General features: G+C 46.3%; 2 protein-coding genes across 3 annotated transcripts; both read left to right on the top strand.

The window, feature by feature from the left end:
* Positions 1 to 469: 469 nt before the first annotated feature.
* Positions 470 to 4323, top strand: Commd3 (COMM domain containing 3). Its single transcript, XM_042685931.1, has 8 exons — positions 470 to 639; positions 2068 to 2179; positions 2284 to 2347; positions 2439 to 2473; positions 2822 to 2882; positions 2968 to 3024; positions 3115 to 3174; positions 3942 to 4323. Exons 1-8 carry the CDS (start codon positions 501 to 503, stop codon positions 3999 to 4001), a joined length of 588 nt encoding a protein of 195 aa, XP_042541865.1. The 5' UTR covers positions 470 to 500; the 3' UTR covers positions 4002 to 4323.
* A 1215-nt stretch (positions 4324 to 5538) lies between these two features.
* Bmi1 (BMI1 proto-oncogene, polycomb ring finger) lies at positions 5539 to 15407 on the top strand. 2 transcript variants are annotated; one of them, XM_042685929.1, is made up of 10 exons: positions 5539 to 5777; positions 10472 to 10602; positions 10910 to 11006; positions 11503 to 11558; positions 11648 to 11698; positions 11946 to 12054; positions 12135 to 12174; positions 12568 to 12666; positions 12989 to 13069; positions 13158 to 15407. In XM_042685929.1, the coding sequence occupies exons 2-10, from the start codon at positions 10491 to 10493 to the stop codon at positions 13485 to 13487; spliced, it is 975 nt and encodes a 324-aa protein (XP_042541863.1). In that variant the 5' UTR covers positions 5539 to 5777; positions 10472 to 10490; the 3' UTR covers positions 13488 to 15407. The 2 variants fall into 2 exon arrangements, with proteins under 2 accessions (XP_042541863.1, XP_042541864.1); XM_042685930.1 differs by lacking the exon at positions 5539 to 5777 and adding an exon at positions 9683 to 9758.
* Positions 15408 to 18962: the final 3555 nt, after the last annotated feature.

Here is an 18962-nt window from a genome sequence, read left to right as displayed (position 1 = left end):
CATGAAAAAGAACGCACGCACACACCGCAGCTCTCCTCGCTGCGTGCTCCCCCGCGGCACGGGCGCGGGGCCGGGCGCGCTGCGGGGGGCTCCGCGGGAGGCGCGGCGGGATCCCGCACGGCCCGCCACCTCCCGGGGTGGGGTGGGGGGGGTGGAGGGCGGTCCTGCGGGGGACCGAGCGGGAGACGGGGCGCGGGGAGCGCGTCCACACAGCGTCCGGGTCCGCCCTGCTGCCCCGCGTCCGCGGCTTCGCAGCAGGAAAGACTTGGGGTGGTGTGGGCTGGGGGGGGGGGGGCAAGCGGCGGGGGCGCGGAGGCTGCAGGAGCGGGAGGGCGGGGAGGCCCGGGACGAGGAGACCCGGGCGAGGGAGGCCCGGGAGCCCGCGCCGCCGCCGCCGCCGCCGCTGCCGCCGGGAGCCGGGTGCGCGCGCGGCCGCCTCGGCGGAGCGCGCGCGGCGCGTGTCACGTGGTGCGCGTGTCGAAGGTCACGGCGCGCTCACAATGGAGCTCTCGGAGTCTGTGCAGAAAGGCTTCCAGATGCTGGCGGATCCTGGCTGCTTCGACTCCCGCGCCTTCGCGCTTCTCCTCCGGGCGGCTTTCCAGAGTCTGCTGGACGCCCAGGCGGACGGGGCCGTGTTAGGTAAGCACTCGGCTCCGGGGCTGCGCGGGCCTGGGCGGCGCGGAGCCGCGAGCCCGAGCGAGAGGGGCCAGCCCCGGGAAGAGGAAGTCTCCCGGCTCTGCTCTGCGCTCCGGACGGGGTGCGGGGGCCGAGGCTCTGCCGGGACGCCGCGGGGCCGGATCCGGGGCCGAGGCCGAGCTCCGCTGGGGCGCCGCGGGGCCGGATCCGGGGCCGGGGCCGGGACCCAGGGCCCTGGCGCTGCCCGGACGCCGCCGTGCTGGGGCTGAGAGCTCGGCCCCCACGCCCAGCCGACCCTGAGCATTGTTCTGTCCCCCCCTCGGCACCTGCACGGTGCCAGCCACACGTTTCTGGCCCGATTTCCCTCCCAGCCTCTTTGTTCCTTTGTAAAACCCGTGTCCAAGTCTTTATTTGTGGCCTAAACAACCACGGTTTGCAGCCTGGTCGCAGCCAGCAGCTGTTTTGACACTTGGACTTCATCTGGGGAGCTTCCTGTAGTTCAGGCTCTCAAGACCAGGCGAGCAAGGGTTGAAAAGTGTCCGCAGTCACGACTACCTACAAAAGTGTTCACAGTTTCCAATTTAGGAGATACCTCAAGTTCCTCTGATCGCTCCAGCCTGTATGTTTTACCCAGGTGCTTGCCCTAGAACTTTAAAACAGGGTGCATAATGTTTTGTTCCGCCTCAGTTATTAGGAGATCAGTGTCCTAAGCGATCTCTGAGCCGTGATTGCAGAAGGCAGGGTCAATATGGATTGAGGACACATTTTAAGACAGATCGCTTTTAAATAACTTTGTGAAATATAAAGACTCCCACAATTCACCTTTTTTTTTCTTGCCTGTAATGCCATGAACTAGACATTTGTACAAAAAAATATGAAAGTGGAAGTTCTTCAAACGAAAATAGTAACCACCACCTGTGTTAATCTCAAAAAAAAAAAAAAGGATGGCTGTCAAAACCTGACAATAATGATAGAATATAAAACAGAAACTTTTAAACCCTAATTCTTGCCTTTCTTCCACTTCCCCTGATGTATTAGTGCCCATTGGGGTGAATTACCTGAAAATGGCATGAGTTTGAGAATGAAGGCTATCCTGAAATTTGCACCATGTAAAAATATGTGTCTTTTGAGAGTTTTTTTTTAAAATTGATCTCACCTAATGTTTGATCACTAATAAGTTTTTTTTCTTGAAGGCCTTGTTTTTAAAAATCAGCAAATATTAATAAAAAATAAAAATAAAAAATTGAAAACAGATTAACAGAATTACTGATGCATTGTCTTTATTGCTTTGTAGTTAACCTGTTGCTCATTTACTTACAATTGAATTCTTTTTTGTTTTCTTGTACCAGGAGCTTTACCCAAATTAAAATGTCCTTTGTAGGAAGAGGATAGTGAATGATGTATTATCACTAGCAAATTAATTTATTTTAGATCACCCAGATTTGAAACATATTGACCCAGTGGTTTTAAAGTATTGTCATGCGGCGGCTGCAACTTACATATTGGAGGCAGGAAAGCACCGGGCTGACAATTCCACGCTGAGGTATGGGACTTATTAAGCATCCTTTTTATTTCCAAATAGTATCATGATGATTCCAATTTCAGTTTTAACATGGAGACTGAACATTGGCTTTCCATCCTTTCTAGCACTTACCTGGAAGACTGTAAATTTGACAGAGAGAGAATAGAACTGTTTTGCACGGAGTATCAGGTTACTTACTTTAAAACTTTAAATTAACAATTACTACTTCTCTTCAACTCTCTTTGCAAAGATGTGTTCCTCTCTTTTTTACTTCTTACAGAATAATAAGAATTCCTTGGAAATCCTACTGGGGAGGTAAGTACTGTGTAAGGTGTCAAACTGAGGTCCTTTACACTTGCAGGTATGCATGGTGAGTGTTTGTGTGAAACACTACTGGGCAGAAAGTCCTGAGATCCTGACTCAATGGGGGAGGGCTAAAGGGCATGTGAAACTATTGCACTTAAGCCATTGTTTTTAAACAGAAGTGTATTGAGATAGTTTTAGATTGCTTTAACTCTTCCAGACATGAAAGTGAAGTTTAATAATATCCTCAGAATGTATTAAAATAAGGATAGGGGGGTGAAAGAGAGACACTATTTTTAGTAAAGATAAATACTGTAGTTTTTCTGCAGATATTAAGTGCAAAATTATTGTGTCTTTCAGTATAGGCAGATCTCTTCCTCATATAACTGATGTTTCTTGGCGCTTGGAATATCAGATAAAGGTAAAGTTTCCCAAACATCTCAGTAAGGTTTTAGAGAACTTTTTAATAATAGTTAAGAGATTGATATGCATGTGTGTTGTTTTAGACCAATCAACTTCATAAGATGTACAGACCAGCATATTTGGTGACCTTAAATATAGAGGTATGTATAAGATGACTTATGCCTCTGAAGTGTATAATGAAATCTTAAATATCTTTGATTTAAATAAATAGCCTTCTTTTTCTCCCCTAGAACCCTGACTCCGGGTCCTACCCAGATATTAGTTTTAGTTGCAACATGGAACAATTGCAGGTACAGTATTAGGATCTCTGAATATGCCTATCTTTTTTTCATTTATGTTAAGAATTATGCTATGGAAAGTTTAAAAGAAACTAATGAAGGTTAAGGAGTTAAAGGGAAAAGCAGTAGACTTCATTTTTGCCCTGAAGATGTTACTGTTACTAGTGGTTTGTATTTTTTTTGGTTCCTTCTACTTAAAATGCACTTCTAAAGCCTAGTGTTTATTGTGAATTCATCCAATTCACAGTAGCTTGATCCACTAAGATAAAAGCAAGGATATGAAAACATCTTTGCTTTCACAAATTGGATTCAATTTGAACATGTATATTTACAACAGTTCAAAATGACTTTTTTAAAAAGGGGGAGTAAATTTTAAGGTTTTAACTGTGACTGGGGAAATTGAAAACTACTTTGATGGACATGGCAACAAACTTTTAAGAAATGGTCATTTCTTCGTCAAATGAAGCAACTATTAATATAACTTTGAACGTTTAGAGAATGTGCATACAGCATAACTCATTCAGTAGATAACTTAGGATGTTTAATTTAGACACTACTTGCCTAAAAGGGAGGATTCAGTTAGAAATCAACGTTTCATTCTGTGGGCATCGTTGATTTGAAGGTGAGGTGTTTTAAACCCAGAGTGGCTTGTCAAAGCTTCAAATTCTAGAGAATCTTACATTTGCTGAGCAAAGTGTCCTCCTAACTAAATTTTCTTGCAACTTCTCAAACTTCGTTACCCATGTTATTCTAACATCAGGCATGATGCACATTTGTAGGACTTGGTGGGGAGACTCAAAGATGCTTCGAAAAGCCTGGAAAGAGCAACTCAGTTATGAGTTGGGATAGCTAAGCCTTGGCTGAAGCTGGAAGAAAACCAGAACTGCCCTGCCTTCTGCCGAGCCGTCGTGTGTGCGACCTGGAAGTTCTCATTTTTTTTTCTTCTGTGTGTGTGTGTGTTGGGGGGGGGGGGGGATCTTCCATTCCTGCCACTGTTTGAACACTTGGGTATTTTTTTTTAAATGTCCGTGAAAAGGTTATAGGGAAATTCTGCCGGAGTATTGGAATCCCCTTTCGTATTAACTGTTTCTCCTCTTTTGATCTTTGTCAAGTCCCACAAAATAAAAGTGTTGCACCCTGAGTGAGTACGGTGGCGGTGTTTGGTTTGGAGTCTTGTGTATTGATTATTACTTACGAGTGCGGAGGCAGCTAGAATGAGCGTTAACTTTTAACGCCCGCCTTTTCTCTGGGCTAGAGCGAGTGGGGGGAAGGGCGCGATCCCCCGGGGCTTCGGGGACCCCGGGCTTCGGGGACCCCGGGCTCAGCCGCGAAGCGGTGGCCGCTACCTGCGCCGCGGGGCTCGTGCGCCCGAACCCCGCCGCCGGCCGGGCTCGGAGCAGCGGCTTGCCCGCGCGCGCCCCGCCTCGGCCGCGGGAAGGCTGGGACGGGCGCTGTTGTTTCCACGAGTCCAAGGAGTCGGCCGCAGGTTCGGCGCCAGAGTCTGGGCCGCAGCCCGTGGGGCCGCGCGGGGTGTGGAGGCCGGGCGCCCCCGTCGGCCCGTGGATGTGCGCGCCGCGGGAAGAGGCGGGCGGGCTGGAGAAAGAAATAACGGCGGTCGGGGCGGGGGGGGGGGGGGGGGGGGGGGGGAGGGAGGTCTGCGCGCCGTGCGGGGTCGGAGCGATACCCGCGCCGGGAGCAGGGTGGCGCGTGTGGCCCTGTGGAGAAATGTCTCTGCGGCCGCGCCAACGCCGCCGCCGCGGCGCAGAGCTGGGGGGCGCGGGGGGGGGGGGGGGGCGCACGGCGCGGAGGGGAGGGGGCGGCCACGGGCCCGACTACACCGACACTAATTCCCAGGCCGCCCTTAAGGAATGAGGGGGAGCACGTGACCCGGCGGGGGGGGGGGGCGGCGGGGGGGAGGGGGCGGGCGGACTCCGAGCCATTTTGGAGCCGGTGTCAGTTTCCACTCTGCCTTCAGCGGTGCATTTTTTTTTTCCACCCTCCCCTCCCCCTCCTCGTCCTCCCTCCCCGCCCCCCGCCTCTCCGCCCGCCCGCACAGAAGGCGCCCCCGTCCTCCCCCCCACCCCCCGGCAACTATGAAATAATAATCGTAGTATTAAAGGCAGAGATCGTGGCGAGACAATGGGGATGTGGGCGAGGGAGCCCCGATCCGGATTAGAAACACCTCCCCGGCCCGCAGAATAATACCGCTCGCGCCCCCTCCGCGCGCGCCCGCCCCCGAGCGCGGAGCGGGCGGCGGCGGCCGAGGAGGAGGAGGAGGAGGAGGAGGAGGAGGCCCCGGAGGAGGAGGAGGCGTTGGAGGCCGAGGCGGAGGCGGAGGAGGAGGCCGAGGCGGCGGCGGCGGCGGCGGCGGCAGAGGAGGAGGAGGCCGCGGAGGAGGAGGAGGAGGAGAAGGAGGAGGCCGGGCTCGGAGGCGGCATGAGCCGAGCGCGGCGGCCGCGGCTCCTCTCGGCTGCGCTCGTTGCCCATTGACAGCGGCGTCTGCAGCTCGCTTCAAGATGGCCGCTTGGCTCACATTCATTTTCTGCTGAACGACTTTTAACTTTCATTGTCTTTTCCGCCCGCTTCGATCGCCTCGCGCCGGCTGCTTTTTCCGGGTACGTAGGAGGCTAGGCGCCTCCGGGACGGGGCTGGGGGGCGGCGGGGGGCCGCGTGGGGGTCCGGGGCGGCCGCGGGAGGACGGGGAGCGCCCCCCCCCCTTACCGCCCGGTCCGCGCCGGCCGGAGGCGCTGACAGCGTGGGCGCCGAGCCCGCCGCCCGCCGCGGGCCCCGCGCCGCCCCGCGCCCGCGAGCGCGCGCCCCCGCCCGCCGCCTCCCGCCTCCCGCGGCGCCGGGACCGACCCGCAGCCCGCGCCGCGCCGCCGCCGCCAGCCGGGCTCGGCGCCGCTCCAGCCGCCGCCGCCGCCCGCCCGCTCCCCCGGCCGCGCCGCGCCGCCTCGCGCGCGGCCCCACGTTTTAGTTCCTTTCTCCCCCGAGCGCCCCTCCGCACCCTCGCGACGCACATGGTCCGCGGGGAGGACGCTCGCGGCTCCGGGCTCCGCAGCCCTCCCGGCCGCGGCGCCCTTTGTTGAGAGGTAGATTTGGATGAGACCGGGACGGGCTCCCGAAATCGGGAGCTGCTTGGGTCAAGTGGCTAACCCCCTCTCCCGAAGAAAGGGCTCTGGAGGGGTTTGAACGTCCAGGGAACGCCCCCATTTTATAGGGACGGGATATGTGGGGGCCAGCGATCCCGCCAAGGTGGGTGTTAGACTGGAGGGCACCCCGACAAAAATGTTATTAACTTAAGTTGGAGGGACACTTGTATGAAATTGGATGGCTTGTAAGATGGCGGTTCCCAGTTGTTTCCAAGGTCTTGTGCATTTCTGTAGGAAATGGTCAAGTTTTCAAGGTGCTTTTTGGTGGGAGTCTTGGACAGGGGGAGTCCAAACGTGTTTTGGACCTGCTCACTGGGAAGTGGACGTTTCACATTTGGAGCTTTTTAAAAAAAATATGTCCATATGTGTATGTAGTGAAGATGGTGACTATATACGGTAGTCTTGATGGAGATTTCCTTTCTCTTTCCTTCTTTTTCCCTTTTTTCTTTTGCCCTCGCAAAGACTACACAACTTTTCGACCTACTACGGGACACACTCAAACTCATGAGCTCAGCCCACCAGGTTTTTATAGGTTTTGCTACATGTCAGTCTAGGTCATGTGGTAAAAGGATGCTCTGGGAAAGGAGCACTAAAAAGTTGATTGCTTATGTTTACCCAGTCATTTGGGCTTGACAGCGATGGAGCATGATCTTTTCCCCAGAGATTTACAGTTAATAATTGGAAATAAACAAGTAGAGAGACTTTGATCATTCCCAGTTGCAATAAAAGGATTTAGTGGGCTTAGTGGTCACGGTTCAATATCTGAAAGAGAGTCGTGCATTAACCCCTTCCCTTAAAGTAGGCAAAAATTCTGAGCTTATCTATCCAAAGGCAAGTGTTAAGTTAGGGGCATGCAAAAATGTTAGGAGTAGCTTAACCTGTCTATAATGGGAATCTTAACCTTCTCTCCTCCACTCCCCAAATTATGGAAACAGTCTAAAAAGTTATATTGGACTTGATACTTAAAGGATGTAAATTGTTGACAGAACTGTTAGGAGCTTTCCTAGTAAGACTGAGGTTTTAAGTTGATCCGCCAGAGGTTATAAGTAGAATTTCTCAGAGGTTGATTTTATGAGTAAAATCATATAAAAGTTTTATACTTGAATTCGTTTCCATACATCTCCCCCAACGTGAAGTCAAGAGATGCTTGCAATAACCTACTGATGCAAATTATACCCCTAGTAATAATATCTTTAAAGCTATATGAAAGACACTGTGTGCCTGTGTATCAGATAAGTTTTTGTAAGAAAATTAAGCATTTAACTGCATTTGGCAAATTTATTAATACCCCACCACTAAGTTCTGGGATGGATGTCAAATACCCAGACAGGCAAAAAAAAAAAAAAAATTCTCTCCATAGTCAACTCCAAATTTACCCCATACTTATGTTGAGCTCTGATCCCCAACTGGGGTTATAGAGTTCATTTGCATTTCTTAGATTGCTGTAGTCTTACTGATTGTTAACATAAGAACTTGCTTCTGTTTTCCTTCATTTTGACATCTCGGGTGTTAGGCCTCCAACTAAAAACTGACAGTCCCAACCGAGTAAGCTTTAATGGCAAGTTTTAACAATAGAGTATTTTCAGTTGTAGGGTACATTTTTACTGGCTTATGAGTAGTTGTGTGTTAGAACCTAGATGGTTTTTATTTCTAAGGTGCAAGAGATTATCTTAAATTAATCAAGCATGTCAAGCATTTTGGAAATCTTCATTAAGGTTGTCAGTACTTCCCAATAGGATACAAAAAGGTTTAAAATCAAGTAACAAAGTGATACTTATTAGTATTGTGAATAATGTAGGATTGTGACTGATTCTTCCCAAGGACTTGTGTGAATTAAGACTTCAGATGAATTTGAAAGGGTTTTGGTCAAGTACATGTGACTTAAATGTTCAAAGTCTCCTGGTAGATAACCCTCCATTGAAGCTTGTTTTCTGAGTTAGTATTTGTATTTGTGTATCGATAGAGAAGAAATAAAGGCAAGCTGCTTTTGTTGGAGCCCTTTGGTGAACTTCAGGATCCAGAGGTGTTAGTGTGGTATGCTTCCACAGGCAAGCAGTATCAACTTGCTCTCTTTCTAGGAAACTCCCTGTGGCTTCACAAGGAGAATTTTCTTTAAGCATGGAGAAGGCTAGTCTTTAGTCACCAATAGCAACAATTAGATTTATATATTACACTTCTTAGGACACTGCTCCATCTCCAACTTCTTTGCTCCCTCACTAGGTTTATGTTAATGTAGGTTGACTATGTAGCTCTCAACAAGTAATTCAAGACAACAGGACTTACACAAGAACTTTTCTGCTTGAGGTTGCTGCTTACCACTGTGGTCACATTAGTTAGAGAGGTTTGGTTTTAGTTTTGGCCACTGTTTTAGTACTGACTTCTTAATTTTCATCTGTTGAGGTAGGTTGGTTGGCATTTCTCTCTTCACCATTATATTCCCTAAGAATAAAAACCTGAGCTGCATCTTCATAAGTTCCTAGATTTCCATTCAAGGCACCTTTGAAGATATACTTCAGGCAGGTGTAGAAGCTCCGTCTTGTTTCCAACAACACTAGACACAAGTAACTGACTTCCATGATGGTCCTTCTGGTGTGTTGTTGCTGACAGTTCCCCACCTTGACTTTCTAGAACCTATACTATCTTGGGAGTATCATTTCCTCCTATGGCAAATGACATTTGTTTTTTGCTCTTACCATTACTGTGTTGACGAGGTGTTGATTTAGCCTTGGGAGTGAGCAGGTCACATGGCTCTTTCCATATTGTCACTGTCCTACCGATTAGTTTTTCTTGCCTCCAGCATAGTTAGTTCAAATAGAGCCACACACACACACACACACACACACACACACACACACACACACACACACACACACACACACACACACACACACACACACACACACACACCCCTTCTCCTGGTAGAACAGATTTCAGCTTTCAGCCCTTCCAAAAGCAGTGCACGGCTCATCTCATCTACAGGAGGACTCACTATTCGGGTCAATAAATATCTGTGCAACTTGAGCTAAGTGCACAGTTGGCAATCCTCAAAAAGATCACTTGGTGACAATTTTGACCTAGCGATGGCTAACGACGTGACAGCAGCTCTCCGCGCGCAGTCGACGCGGAAGGAGGTCAGCGGGAGTGTCCGAGCTGGCCGGGAGTGCGCCGTGCATTTCCTTTGGCACTTGGCTGCCTGGGGCTCCGGGGTCCCCCTCCCCCGGAGCTGCCTGCCGGGTCCCCGGCCGGCGGCCCGGCGGGGCCGCCCCTCCCCCGCGCCGCGCGCCCGCACCCACCCCGCCCCCGCGCCGGCCCCGCCCCCGCGCCGCCCCTCCCCCGCGCCCGCCGCCGACGCCGCCGCGGCCCCTCCGCCGCCCCGCACGCCAGCGGAGGCTCGGGGCTCGGGCCGGCTCCGCGCGGAGTTGCAGCCGTGGCCGGATGCCAAGTGTAAGTGTAAGTTGCTATGGAAACCTCGGCCGAGGCCAGTTCCGAATCCCGGGCGAGACGCCGCGCGGGGCGCCGCCGGACCCGCCCCTCGCATCCCGGCCCCCGGGGCGTCCCTGGGCCCAGGCCCCAGCCCGCCCGGGGCCGGCGCGAGGTGCTGCTCCCGGGGCCCGGCACCCAGCCCCGGAAATGCCGGGGATGCAGCCACGGCAGAATGTGTTTTCCCTTTGTGTGGCGTGAAACCCGTCAGGTTCTGGCTGCCTGGCCGTCTAAGAGCCGGAATCCCGGAATTCCCTCCTGAAGAGGAGCCGGGAGGAAGTTCACCATAAGTTGGGAGACCTGGAACTGGCCCTGGTGGTGGGGAATGTGCGCCGGGACGGGGTGGTGTCTGCGGCCGCCCCGGGGCTGCGGCGCGGAGGACAAATGGAAGAAAGAGACCCGCAGCCGCCGAGCTCCCAGCCCCCACCCCAGACCTTTTCATCTCCCTCCGGGATGGCCTGGGAGGCCAGAAGTAAATTTAATTGGATCTTTTTTCACCATTTCAGTAGAGCTCATTCAGATCCGATTCGTAAATTCCATCTGTAGGAAATGTTAGGGTAGTCCAGCTGTGCTGTGTTAAACGCGTCGTTGTTTCGAGAATGCACAATTATTTGAAGCTGGGGATAATCTTGAGTTCTTTTTCTTTGAATTATAACCACTATTTCTGTGTCTTGCAGGATCTTTTATCAAGCAGAAATGCATCGAACAACCAGAATCAAGATCACTGAGCTAAATCCCCACCTAATGTGTGTGCTTTGTGGAGGGTACTTCATTGACGCCACCACCATCATTGAATGTCTACATTCCTGTAAGTCCAGAGCCTTAGCCCTCTCGGGTCATTTATATTTCAGTCTTCTGTTAGCAATTCACACATTGCTTGAGAACATTGGTACAAAGTGCTGGGAGTCTTTATCTTCTCTTGTGTTTAGTGACTTTTTGTTACTACTTACTGCAAGTAACAACGTATCAGTGTTCTTGAGATAGTCAATAGTTTGGTTTATTTACTTGAAGATAGATAGCATTTGCCATTCACCGTATTCATTGTTCTGATCCTCAGGACATCAATTTTAATGCTTGTTTCTAATTTCAAAACTTTTACATGTTCTTACTTCTAGTCTGTAAAACATGTATTGTACGTTACCTGGAGACCAGCAAGTATTGTCCTATCTGTGATGTCCAAGTTCACAAAACCAGACCACTACTGAATATAAGGTAGGAAAACGGGTGGATTCCTTGTTTGTGTTTACTGGAATTGTATAATTTACAAACAGGAAAGGCAGTTCATTCTCAAATTCCTACTTGATATATGTGCTTTGTGGGTGGGGGGTAGCCCTTAGAAATTTTTTTTTTGCCATTTTAATGGTGATCACATTAAACAAAGATCACTATTCTTGCAGTGACTAAGATTTTTTTTCTGTTGCCTTAAACTGACAGACAAAAATACATTTTTAAAGTGTTTACATATTTTTCTCTATTCATATTAGCAAGTATACTGACTTGACAAGCCCGCTTGACTCAGCAGATAAGATTGGTAGATATAAAATATGTTTCTGCTCATTTGAAATAATACTAGAGAACTTTTTTCTCACTTATCTGTGCAATTATAGACAGCATCACAGTCAAGTAAGATAGCACAAAAAGACATGTATAAAATCAGAGCATTTTTAGTTTTTGCCCTATTAAAATTTTACTTACATCCTTTTTGCAGGTCAGATAAAACACTTCAAGATATTGTATACAAATTAGTTCCAGGACTTTTCAAAAGTGAGTAACTTGCTTACATGAATTTAAAAACAGTATTCATTGGTTTAACCTGCTGTACCTTAATGTTTAACTCTTTTTCCCTCCTTCAGATGAAATGAAGAGAAGAAGGGATTTTTATGCAGCTCATCCATCAGCTGATGGTAAACTTGGGGTGTTGGGTGACAAATAATTCAGGGGAACCTAACCTAATTAAAATGTAATTGTGCTCTTATTAATATTGGTGGTGATCGAATGCTTGCCTATCAGGCCTAATTGTCTGGATTTGATTAGCAGCACCATTAACAATATATGTATATTGGAATTAAAGTATCCTTTATATCCTCCTATAAAAACATTTTAACTACATGTGTAATTTTTTAGAAAATTGAATTTAGAATGTCTTTATAGCTGCCAATGGCTCCAATGAAGATAGAGGAGAAGTTGCAGATGAAGATAAGAGAATTATAACTGATGATGAGATAATAAGCTTATCCATTGAATTCTTTGACCAGAACAGGTAAATTGTCTAGACATAATCTATGGTATGCTGGCATATTTATGAGATACATTATTTCACTAATAAATTTTCTTTCATAGATTCGATCGGAAAGTAAACAAAGAGAAATCTAAGGAGGAGGTATGTTCCTTGTTACAAAAACATAAGTAAATTCTCGATTTTATGGGGGGGGGTGATGTTTTCTGAGGTCAGAAGATTCTATTCAGTAGGAAAAAAAATGGCCTTGTTTGATGCCTAAAAGGATCTGTAAACACTATTCAATAATTACAATTTGTTTTATGTAGTTATTTTCAGAAACTATATTACATAGATCACGCTACATGCTTTAATAGAGTATTACATTAGAATTTGTTGATTTCATATTTGTAATACTAAGCTCAAGGTTTAATTAGTTGAGAGTATAGTTGTGTCTGGTTTTGGTATTAGTATTTTTATCGCATATAAGAAATCGAGTTGAATTTTTTTTGTCTGAAAGGTAAGAATTGAAAATCATTTTTGTAAATGTGCTCATAGGTAAATGATAAAAGATATTTAAGATGCCCAGCCGCAATGACTGTGATGCACTTAAGAAAATTCCTCAGAAGTAAAATGGATATACCCAATACTTTCCAGGTACCTCCTTTATAGTCTTCATGCATTTTCTGTTGATTTTTAATGATTTAATTTTTACTTTTAGGGGTCTAAACCCCAAAACAGCAATAGAAAAACATTTATATTTAGTCTTTAAATCATCTCAACATATTTTGGGTAGTGTTTTATGCTATGAAAATAAATCCTTTAATATCTAGAAATATTTTTCTCTCACTTAAAATTTTTAAAGGAGACTTTCTCTCCCCAAATATTTGGAGAAAAAGTCTTTAAAGCATTTGGGGATTATATTTAGATGATGAAAACGTAGATATGCCTTTTCTTTTTGTCACAATGATGCCAATAGATTGATGTCATGTATGAAGAGGAACCTTTAAAGGATTACTATACACTAATGGACATTGCCTACATTTATACCTGGAGAAGGGTAAGAAGCATATTGGGTTTTAGATGATTACGGCCAAGTGCATGCAAAGAGTTAAGAATGACTTTTTTTTTTCTTTTTAACTTTGTAGAATGGTCCACTTCCTTTGAAATACAGAGTTCGACCTACTTGTAAAAGGATGAAGATGAGTCACCAGAGAGATGGACTGACAAATGCTGGGGAACTGGAAAGTGACTCTGGGAGTGACAAGGCCAACAGCCCAGCAGGAGGTATTCCCTCCACCTCTTCCTGTTTGCCTAGCCCCAGCACTCCAGTACAGTCTCCTCATCCTCAGTTCCCTCACATCTCCAGCACTATGAATGGAACCAGCAACAGCCCCAGTGGTAACCACCAATCTTCCTTTGCCAATAGACCTCGAAAATCGTCAGTAAATGGGTCATCAGCAACTTCATCTGGCTGATTCCTGAGACTGAGGGAAATAATTTTAAAACCCCCATTTATATAGATATCTTCATGCCATTACAGCTTTATAGATGCTAATACATGTGACTATCGTCCAATTTGCTTTCTTTTGTAGTGACATTGAGTTTGGCTATAAAAGATGGACTAGATGTGATACTCATGTGGACGTTAATGGAAAAGAAAGATTGTTTCTGTAAAGAATTGAATTCTGGGAAGGCAGGCAAGATCTTCCTGTGTGTCAGGAAAGAAGTGAAGTGGTTTCAGTAACCATTGTTTGGATTTGGAAATACTCTGCAGTGGATTGAAGCATTTGGGCCATAGTTTGTTAATGTCAGTTAATACCTACATTACATTTTCCTTGATTGTTGTTTGTTATTATGCTGTTTTGTGAACCTGTAGAAAACAAGTGCTTTTTATCTTGAAATTCAACAAACAGAAAGAATAAGCATAGAATAATGCATTCTATGTAGCCATGTCACTGTGAATAACAATTTCTTGCATATTTAGCCATTTTAATTCCTGTTTGATTTTTACTTCTCTGTTGCTACGCAAAACCGATCAAAGGAAAGTAAACTTGTTTTACAATCTGTATGCCTAAAAGCGGGTACAACCGTTTATTTTACTGACTTGTTTAAATGATTCGCTTTTGTAAGAATCAGATGGCATTATGCTTGTTGTACAATGCCATATTGGTATATGACATAACAGGAAACAGTATTGTATGATATATTTATAAATACTATAAAGAAAATATTGTGTTTCATGCATTCAGAAACTGGTTGTTTAAATTCTCCCAACTGGTTCGACCTTTGCAGACACCTGTCCATGTACACTATGATGAGCCTTACCAGCATAGACTAAATGTAATGTGGAAGTCTAATTCTAAATTCTGTTCCATTGGAAGCAATTGCCAGGTCATCATAAGTCTGACTTTCCTCCAGTAATGTTTACTTTTCAAATTAATTTTCAGTAAAGAAAATTTTAGCTAAGGCTTATAGAGTGTCTTAATTTTCCATTGGTTATGATGGGATGAATGTGTTTTTTAAATGCATTTTAGCACTGTAATTCTAAAATTTTTAAATAAACCATTTTAATTCCTGGAAGAAGGCATTTTATCTAAAATTATTTTAATATGTGATCTAGTAATTTCCAATTAAGGGTTGTTTTAACAGTTAATGGAATTTGCCTGCTCTTTTGTCTGGAAGTTAGAAGCAATTTATCATAGCTTCTACAGGTATTTTTAAATCAAGTAAACATGTCAAAATTAAAAAAAAAAATCCCATCAGTTTCAGTTTGTGTTTTGCTTTGGTCGGACTTGGTGTTTGTTCATCCCTCATCAGATATTTGTGAGGATGTTTATTCTATATGATTATTGTTTCATGTTTGTATGGGAAATTGTAGCTAAACATTTCATTGTCCCCCAGTATGCAAAAGAAGCACAATTCTATTGCTTTGTCTTGCTTATAGTCATTAAATCATTACTTTTACATATATTGCTGTTACTTCTGCTTTCCTTGAAGACTCAGTAAATGATGTTTTATGAAGCCACAAAATACATATATTTTTATTTTGACCTAAATTTGTACAGCCCCATTGTATGTGTTGTTTCTAATTATAGATGTAAAATGAAATTTCATTTGTAATTGGGAAAAAATCCAATAAAATATTCATTTAGAAAATAGCTAAGATCTTTAATAAAAATTTGATATGAAAAGCACAATGTGCGGAAGTTTTGGAAACTATAATGTGCGGAAGTTTTGGAAACTATTGGATTATAACAGGTGAAAGCTGAAGGGAATATATTACTGTCTTACAGATGTTCCTAAAACGTACATGGTTTGCTGTGTATTGAGAGCCCAGTGAAAGATGTATCTGTTTATTTACAATCTTTGAAGTAAAAATTACCAATGTTTGCTAATTTTGGTGAATTTAACTCATTTTTCTAGGTTGAAGTTTAATGAAGGGCACAAGACAGCTCAACTTTTTACAGTAGACTTATTTTTAAATTACTTATTAAAACATCAGATTTATAGCTTCTGTGACCCCCTTTTCATCACACTTGAAAACATTTCCATTTATTGTATTTGGGACAGGATTTATTTTTACCCCTGGTCAATTTGAAAAGTGCTTAAGTTTAAAAGGTATTTCAGCTAAATTGTATCTGTCTTCAAATAAAACAGGAGAGAATACCATGGTTTGCATTTGTAAATAACCATTACAGTTGTGACAGGATTTAAAACTTTTGCGAAATTACCACTTTTAAATTCTTAACCCTTAAGAAAACCTCTATCAAAGCTTCTAACTTATCAAAGCAGGATACTTGTAAAAGTCAGCTTTCAAGTTTGACTTTTGCTTCTCAAAGTATTCCAGGCTCCTATAGCAAAAAGTTGGTGCTAACAAGATATTCTACAGCAAATGCCTAAATTGATTTCACAGAGTTTTTAGTTTAAATGTAAAAAGGAAAATGCAGCTGGCTGCTGTTGTGTAAATAGTGATCTGTCTTGCTTTACACATGCATACCACCTACAAATCCTTTTTGCTTTTTAAATTGCCGGCCGTTAATTGCACTGAGTTGAAAAAAAGTTACCCTTCAGTTGACTTAACCAGTTAGCCACAGTACTATGTTTCCATTTCCTTAAATGTTAGGATTTCAAGAGGTAAAATGCAACTAGAACAAAACTGATGGGAGCTTTCTTTCATAATTCTTTCTCCAGCGTTTGGAATTACACTTCATTTGGGTAGGCCTCTTGAGGTTTTGTTCTGGAACCTTAATGGAACTTAAATACTCACATGAAATGTCACTTGCATTGACCATCAAGAAAGGAGTTTGATATGTTCAAATAGTTTTTATTATAATCTGTGAGGAAGATGGTGTTTCAAAAACACGGCACCTGGGACCCAATCTTAGGATTCTTGGGTGAAAAACAAAAGTATTAGGTTTGTTTGTTTGTTTTTCCTCTCTGTATCTTAAAGTCTTGATAAATATCTCAAATCTTCTGTAACCATTGCACAGGGAATGACAGTCTTAAGTAGTCAGATGAAATAGAGGCTCTTCTATTTTTGAAACATGGTCTTCATTCCCCCCACAAAAAAATAAAACCACTTGATCAAATTGGGTTAGGTTTGGGCTGCTTCTAACAAGATATTAATTACACCCCTTTCAGAAATCTTACATGTCTTTAATGTATGAACAGCACAGAACCCAACTCCAATATTCAGTCTAGGGTTAGAAACATTTCACAAGGGCTATTTCTTCCTGTATAAAATGAACCCTACAACAGTGATTTTCTAAACTTGACCCCCCCCCACACACACACACACTACCACTGAAAGAAATACAAAAAGCCAAAGGCGGGGTGGTGGGAAGAAAACTTCAAACTAGGAAAGTAAGAGATAGGTTCCATAGAAGAAAGAGAAGGCATTCCACATTCAAACTTCGCAGTAAATCTGACTTGGGAAGTAGTCCCGCGGAGACCTGGAGCAGCCCACCTCTGCGAATCTCAAGATCACTCAGACTTTTGGTTTTGAAAGTCTCTGAAAATGTTTACACAGTCGAGTGTTTCCTGTTTCCGCAGTTAATTTTTTTAAACGTTTTTCTTCTTTTGGTTCTTGAAACGGATTTCCTTTATTTGCACCAGTTTCTTTTTCTTAGTGTGCGATTTGTGGAGGTCTTCCTCACATGAACTTCTCTACCAACTGTCTTCCTCAAGTCATTGAGCACATCAAAAGTTAGGCAGCATAGGCAAGGTTACTCTAAGATCCTTGTGGGTTCTTTGAAGTTCAAGTGGGAAAACTCATCCCGCAATCTCACGGAGCCCTCTAAACAGTTACCAGCTCAGTAAAACCTGCCACTCAATGAGTGAAACAACACATCCTGGCCTAAAAAGTATTCCTTACAGAGATGATCAGAAACACTTTTCCAAATTAGCAGGTGAGGCTCCCCCTCCGTCACCTCTACTCCTCCTCCCTTCTCCCTCGGATTGCTGGGTCGCCCTAAAACCCAAAACTTCACCCGAGGAAAGGCGACTTCAAGGTTCTCGCAGATTGCCTGCAGATTGCCAACTCTCCTTTAGCTAGCACCCAGCCTGAGGGAGGGGACAACCTGTCAGGCGAACGGTGAGGGTGAGTCAAGGAAGATGGAGTGGAAGGAATGCACGCGAACGTGGCCCAAAGGGACTGAGAGGAGAACAGATGCGGGCCGGTGCGTCGGCGCGCGGGAGCCAGCGTCAGGTCTAGAAGCTGCGGGTCGAGAAGAGCAAGGTGGCCCCAACAAAGACGCAGTGTAGGGAGCCAAAGATGAAGCCGAGGGGACCCAGATGGTCAAGATGGGAAGCACCTTAATTGTCCAAGGAAGAAAGGGGAGGGAAGGGAAGGGAAGGGGAGGAGGGGAGGGGAGGAGAGGGGAGGGGAGAGGGGGAGGAGAGGAGAAGGGAATCGTTTCTTAGGTTCTTGGAGAACCAGACGCTAAGACTCCCAGCCTGGAGGAAATGACCTCGCTTTTCTAGTAGCGCGGGCCTTCCGGGCCAGAAGGCCTGTAACCCAAAGGCCACGTTCAAGAGGAGATGTTCCCAATCCTTTTCCTGACTTCGGAACAGGCAGCTCCCCGAGGAGTGGGAAGCGCTACGACCTCCCATCTCCCCCTCTGTCCCTCACCACCCGGCCCAGCCAAGCCCCGCTGAGCCCAGACCGCGAGGAAACCGGAGGCCATTTTGCGCGTGCGCCGCTCGCCTTGGCGCCGCCCTCAGCTCGCCGTGCGCGCTTCCCGCCAAATTTGAACTCCAGCTTGTCAGGCCCCGTAGGGCTGGAGAGGCCCGGGAACCGCGTAGCTCTTGCAGGATCGGAGCCCGGGATGGGCACGGCCTCACTTCGCGTCCCCTCTCGAGGCGATTCCCTTCCTGTCGGAGCGGAGACGCTCAGCAGCCAAGGCCCGGGAAGGAGCCTCGAAACCCCGCACCCTGCTTGGACAGGGACCGGACCCCAGCTCCACCAGGCGGGGTATAGCTGGCAGTCTGTCGACTCGCGTTCTAGTGGGTGTCGTGCCCGATTGTCGCCTCTTTTTGTCTCCTTGTCTCCACTCGCTTCCAATCCGAAGTCCTTTTTTCCCCTTACTTAAGGTGTCACTGAACTTTGGAGGTGTTGTCGTGTAGATCTGAAATAACTGACGAACAAATCCAAAGCTGCCAAGGTACACAGGTGACGTGGAAAGGGCGAAGGGGCAGCACCCTGCGGCTGAGCGCATTCATGGCTCAGCTGGGACCCTTGACGGGGATGGGGTCGTGAAGGCTTTGTGGCAGAGCAGGCAGGAATCCCGAGATCTGGGCAAAAGATCGCAATTTGAGCCCCAAAGATGACGCCTAAACAGGTCCCCGGGGCCGGAGGAATCTGGGCGTCCAGCTGCCTTCGTCCCGCTGGCCACACCGAGCCGGTGCGCGCGCGCGCACGAGGCCGAGGCGTCCACTGCGCCCCCCCCCCC

Source organism: Dipodomys spectabilis, unplaced genomic scaffold (genome assembly GCF_019054845.1).
Source record: "Dipodomys spectabilis isolate Male_0828 unplaced genomic scaffold, ASM1905484v1 ptg000096l, whole genome shotgun sequence".
Lineage (NCBI taxonomy): Eukaryota > Metazoa > Chordata > Mammalia > Rodentia > Heteromyidae > Dipodomys > Dipodomys spectabilis.
Note: the sequence above shows the minus strand (reverse complement) of the source record. Positions and strands in the feature narration are given on the sequence as shown.